This window comes from Hordeum vulgare, chromosome 2H, assembly GCF_904849725.1.
Source record: "Hordeum vulgare subsp. vulgare chromosome 2H, MorexV3_pseudomolecules_assembly, whole genome shotgun sequence".
In the NCBI taxonomy this organism is placed as follows: domain Eukaryota; kingdom Viridiplantae; phylum Streptophyta; class Magnoliopsida; order Poales; family Poaceae; genus Hordeum; species Hordeum vulgare.
Window position 1 is genome coordinate 90,404,841 of NC_058519.1, and position 6,042 is coordinate 90,410,882.

The 6,042-nt window shown below is 43.8% G+C and overlaps 1 protein-coding gene across 1 annotated transcript; it reads left to right on the forward strand.

Annotated features, from left to right (window-relative positions):
• The first annotated feature begins 445 nt into the window (after nt 1-445).
• On the forward strand, nt 446-3,996 carry LOC123425238 (transcription elongation factor SPT4 homolog 1-like). Its single transcript, XM_045108916.1, has 5 exons — nt 446-660; nt 976-1,067; nt 1,458-1,513; nt 3,629-3,690; nt 3,778-3,996. The coding sequence occupies exons 1-5, from the start codon at nt 538-540 to the stop codon at nt 3,826-3,828; spliced, it is 384 nt and encodes a 127-aa protein (XP_044964851.1). The 5' UTR covers nt 446-537; the 3' UTR covers nt 3,829-3,996.
• Nucleotides 3,997-6,042: the final 2,046 nt, after the last annotated feature.

Sequence of the window (6,042 nt, forward strand, 5' to 3'; positions counted from 1 at the left end):
GGTGAGTTCACGTCAGGAATACGAGGTTGAGACGGGGCAAAGGACCCCGAGTCGAGGTCAGACAGCATTCTCGTGGCTCTAGGATAAAGGACGGCGTCGGGGCAAAGAACATGTTGGCCTCACACAACCGGCTTCTCTTTTCATACCTCATAAAGAAAAGAAAAAATCTTATGCATCAACTAACATCTCTTTCCCTACAGAAATTTAAATACATATCACCCCACTTCCTATGATTTTCTTATATTTTTGTTAGAAGATGATTTTCTTACTAGTGCAGTCCGGTGGGCTCTGGAAGGTCGGGAAACCCAACAACCGTTGGACACTTGGACCATATGCGCCCAAACATCACATACAAGGCCCAATATGAGAAGCTGAGAAAACACAAATACCCAAATAAAAAATATCCTCTCAAAAAAAAAAAAAGGAAGATACGAGAGAGTTCGGACGGAACGAGCGAGCGAGCGAGGGAGAGAGAGAGGACAGAGGACAGAAGCGAATAGCAGGCGAGGCGAAGAGAGGAGGCGAGGGGAAGCAAGGATGAGGGGCGGCGGCGGCGGGATGGACGACGACGAGCGGGTTGGACACGCGCAGATCCCGAATAGCTTCGGCCACGAGCTCCGCGCATGCCTCCGCTGCCGCCTCGTCAAGACCTACGACCAGGTACCGACCCGCCGCCGCCGCGTTCCCCCCATCGCCCCCCCTTCGTCTAGACCTAGGGTTTCGGCCTCCCTGTTGGTTAATTGAATCCATATCTGCGTGTCAAACTAGGGCGCCTTATTCTTTAGGGAGCAATACGCTGTCGGATGGTAGGGTTTAGCCACATGTTCTCGATTTGGATCGCGTGCCTGTGTCTCGTGTAAATTCTGCAGTGAGAAATTTTGTGCGATTTGGTGGCAGAGGTAGCGTGGCTGAATGTTATTGTTGTTTGCTGATGTTTAACATCTACCGTGTCTGATTGCTGCATGGTGTGTGCAGTTCAGGGAGAATGGCTGCGAGAACTGCCCCTTCCTGGACATGGACAAAGATCGCGACAACGTCGTCAGCTGCACCACCGCCAACTTCACTGGGTAACTCTATTCTGCACTGTGGTCTTGTACTTCTTCTGGCTAGTGTTGCTCAACGGTTAATTTTCTGGTGGAGATGCACTAAATCCACGTTTTTTGGAGTTTCTTTGTGATAAAAAAATATCTAGTGCCTTTACCTGCTGCAAATTGACTTACAAAACAGGTCAGAGGAAGAATTTAATGCAATGCTTGTTATTTTTCTCTAAATTCCACCCCTCGTGTTGATTACTTCAATTCATTGGGTGATTTTGGTGAATAATCCATGAGGACATTTATGTATTCATATGAATGTGCTGCTGCTAATTGCAGAACGATTGTATGCCCTTAAATATATATTATTTATGCAGTACAGTGCTTGTCTTTCTGATTTTATTGCACAATTTTGGCTTGCAGGATAATATCACTGATGGATCCCACTAGGAGTTGGGCTGCTCGTTGGTTGAGAATTGGTGAGTGTGTAGTTAAATAGTTATCATACAACATATACTTATTTTTGTCTTCGCGTTACTTTCTCTGTTCAGCTTGGTTTACTTTATGCTATTGCATATTTACATTCCTAGCCTAGTTATCTTTTGGAGAAGTATTAAAAAGGAGCAGATTAGGCCATTTACAGGAAAGCTCTCCTTGCTACCATATACTAATCATTTAGGTTTAGGTCTATAATTATTACTGCCTATACCTTATACTGTTTATAGTTCCTTGTCAGCTTGCTCCCCTTCTGTAAAAATATTATGGTTGCTGCTAATACTTAAATTCGTTATTAAGCATCCAAATGAGTCCTGAGTATTTTGGCATTCATCCCTTACATAATATATCTATTTGGCTTGTACTTGATATTATGGTTTAGTTCTTAAATCATGTTAACCTCTATGTGGTTACCACTTGTGAAGGATCAAAAAACTGAACTGAAATGTTTGCCAGGATCCACTCCTAGCTGGTTTAATTCTAGGGTTTTCTTGAGTCCTTGTTATAGCAAGGAAATTCACAGGACAATAATTGTTATGCTAATTTTCTATTTGTAACATTTAAGATTTCACATTGGAATCTTTACTTGAAATTATCTGATTTCATGGTTGTTACCCAACTGCATATCTTTTTTTTCTTCGCTTCCGTTCTTAAGTACTCCCTCCGTCCGGTGAAGAGTGTACGTTTGGCCTTAAAATTTGTCCACAAAAGAGTGTACTTTTATCTTTTCAATGCACTTTAAAGTAGGAAGAAATGGTTCTCTCTCATCACACGGTAATCAAGACCAATAACATTCTACACATAGTCTCCTTAATTTCTACATGCACTTAGCTTATTGGGGGTTGGGTAACTAAAGAGGAGAGAGATGGTGGCTTGCACCTTTCCAATGCATTTTTTATCCCACTTCATAATTTGTCCTAAAATATCTATATGTACACTTTTCACCGGACGGAGGGAGTATTCTTTATTTAAGTAATGCATCTTGATACTGTGATCCAATACTTCCACAATTTTTTGTATGTTTATAGTACTCCCTCCATTCCTAAATGTAAGTCTTCTCAAAGATTCCAGTACGACTACATACGGAGCAAAATGAGTGAATCTACACTCTAAAGTATGTCTATATGCATCTGTATGTAGTCCGTACTGTAATCTCTAGAAAGACTCATATTTAGGAACGGAGGAAGTAGAACATAAAACTCTTGATAATTACTTCCTTGATGTTGTTTTATGATGCGGAAATCATGCCAACAAAATGTGAATGAAAGGTACTGATTGAGGATTGCGTCATTACAAATTTTGAATCAGATTATGGTATTGATTTTTTTTAGATGAAATTCGTCAGAATTCTCTAGAAAGTAAATGAGATTCTAGGTTGTGAAGAAACTAAAGGGATGCGGATAAAGGGAGGGATGATAAAAGAAGAGGAATAAGTAAGATCTAGGGTTCCAAAATGTATGGTCTATGAATTACATCATAGAAGGCAATGTGATAAACCATCAATATAATAAAATAATAAAGAATATGAAATCTCAACTTGAAGCAAAAGTTAAAAAAAAATGAAGCAACAGTAAAGAGCCTCTCGAGTTAATAAAACTGTTGATTGTTCAGAAAGATTTCTTTGGAAAGCTCCACTACACGATCCGTAGTCCGTAGGATTTATTGACAAAAATCCTAATACTTCACCGGATGGCCATAATCTGAATTCTGCGTCATGAAACAATACCAAGGAAGATATTTCTTTTTGTAGAGTATATGTATTATGTTACTATCATCAAGAATCTAGACTGTTTCGTAGTTAAAAGAAGTGCCATACTAAGAACTGCAGCCAGTACCTTTGCTTCAATCGTAGAGCTCCACTCCTCCAGTATTATGTCCCTTCTGAATCATGTGAAAGATTTTAGCCAAGAACAGAGAAACTAATACCAATGGTTCATGGGGGTCCTATGCATTACTCCGGCAGCCCTTTGGAATTGACTTTGCCGGTGGACCATGTCTGTTTTTATGCCATAACCACACGGCATAAACCTATGCTAAGCAAAGTGTTGCATTGTAACGTAACTGAAACCATGTGCTTATGTTTGTTTCTCAATCTGCAGGGAGGTTCATTCCAGGGTGCTATACGCTGGCCGTCTCAGAGGAACTTCCGGAGGAGTATCAAGTAAAAACTGCATGCCTTCATTTTTGCAAGAATTCCGACGCAACTGTGTGATGCTTTAACCTAATATAATTTTTCTTGTCGTTCCAGGGGATGTGCCAAGACAACAACGTACAGTATTTCCCTCCCAAGCGCCCCTGAGCTGGCTCGAAGTTGATGCAGTTGTGATCCTGGACCCGTACTTTACATATAGTTGCACCTGTAATGTATGCTGATTAAACTGCCGCCAGTGTTATGCATCCTCAAGCGATTTGTCGAACGCTTCTGTACGACCTGGAGACATTTTAAGCTGAACTAGTTCATCGCACATTTCTTCTTGTAGGAGACGTTGCAAGCTCCGCTAGTTTAGACACGTGCCAAGGTTGCTGTTATTATGCACCGAAGCCTACGCCAAGAGTGGCAAAAGCAGTGATCGGCCCGTGCCTACATTCATCCCGACGCGCCGCCTGAGAAGCCTAACTGGCTTCTTGCACTCATGCTTTGCCGCCCTGTGGCTTGCCCATGTTATTTGATGTCGGTTGGCCACACCTCAAAACCTTAGCTTCCAGTCCCTTCTCCCATCTTTCGAAGCGACGTTCAGTCTGCACCAGGCCATGGCAAAGGGGTTGTCTCATATCCTTCGGACGCACCCTTTCAAATGTTTTATATGTATATATATGTATATATGTATATGTATATGTATATGTATAATTGCATCATTAATAAAGACAACCGTTTACTTTACTCTTCATCTACTACTCCAGCATCTACTACTCCAGCCTTTCATCCCCTGAAACTCAGATCTCCTTTCCTCGTGCCGTTCCCACGGGCGGTCGGGGGAGTCCAGATCTACGACCCCTCCTCCCTTCTCCACCACTCCTTGTCGTTGTTGTCGCAGGTCGTCGGGCAAAGCCCGCTTGCCCTAGACGGTGGCGGGGCCTTCTACTCTCCCCGCCCGAGGATGACAGCGCGAGATGCTTTGTTCTAGTGCCGGCGAGGCACGTCAGTGGGACGCGGTGGCGCGACGGTACGGGTTGGCGGCGACGGCTGCTGCTGGGCGTACGTGGCGTCGGCCTCTCCTGGGTCAGCGACGGGGTCTGGTGTAGGGTTCTTCGGTGGCGCGACTGGGGCTTGCGGGCTGCCCTGTTGCTCGTGTGGCGCGACTGATGGCTGGTCAGGCGACGGCAACGGCGAGATGGCGATGGTCCGTAAACAAGACCGATTGAGGTTCTTTGAACAGATCTGGGTGAAAACCTTGCACTCGGCTAGATACCAAGGTCGACGATGGCGACCCTCTTCTGTGTCGTTCTTTTCTTGAAGACGTCGTTGTGGAGAAGTTTCAGACCTCTACCTGTTACCTCCGAGGAAACCCTAGATCAGCAGATCATATGACAGTGGTGCTCTTGCATCGTCTCCTTTTTGGGGGCGTCAGTCCTCGAGGTGTGCATGGGCTCGAGGGACCGGCGAACATCATCTTTGGTGAAGCGGTGTTTCATCTTACGCATCAACAATTGTGGATCTCGATGGCGGGGCACAATGGAGTCTCGGTGTTCGATGTGTGATGTGTGTAGACGGACTCGCGCGTGAGGATGACACTATGTGGCGTCGTGGTGGCGTCGATGACAGACGTGGCAAGGTCGCGGCGTCAGTATCTGCTCTGAGGATGGGTCGATGAAAGACGGCGGCGGCGAACTCATAGAGTGCGCCGGACTGGTGTGTGCCCAGACCAGGTATATGGTTTGGCTGGGGCCTCTAGTTTTAGATGTTAGGCTTAGGTGTGAGGTCTGTTTGGTATTAGGCTCGGGCTATCGACACCCCTTCATCAATTGGATAGAAGTAGCGACAGATGTTGCAAAGATGGTGGCTTAAGACTTACTAATATACTACTCCCTCCGTATCAAAATAAGTGTCGCTGATTTAGTATAAAATTTATACTAATTTAGTTATAAGTTTGTGACACTTATTTTGGGACAGAGGGAGTACTTTGTAAGGTCTTTGTGAATAATTAATAAAGTGACTCCATGCATCGTCCAGATGCAGAGGCTCGGGGTCTTCCTCTTTTTCTAAAAAACATATCTTTGTCTTGTCTTTCATTCTTTACTTGAAACACGTTATCAGCACAAGCACGTTTCACTCATTCATTATGGTACATCATGTCGTCTATATCCAGATTATATTGAAAAAATGATTGTGGACAAGTCTTATCCATCCATAATTTTCATGATTTTTTGTTCTTTAGACATAGAGAAAGATTCATTTAGACCATGAGGAGATGGAAATAAGATGTTGGGACCTAAGGTTCCATATCACCGTGCATGCATTGGATCCACCAAACACAATTTGATGAGACTCAAGAATATCTTTTGATATCTCCAA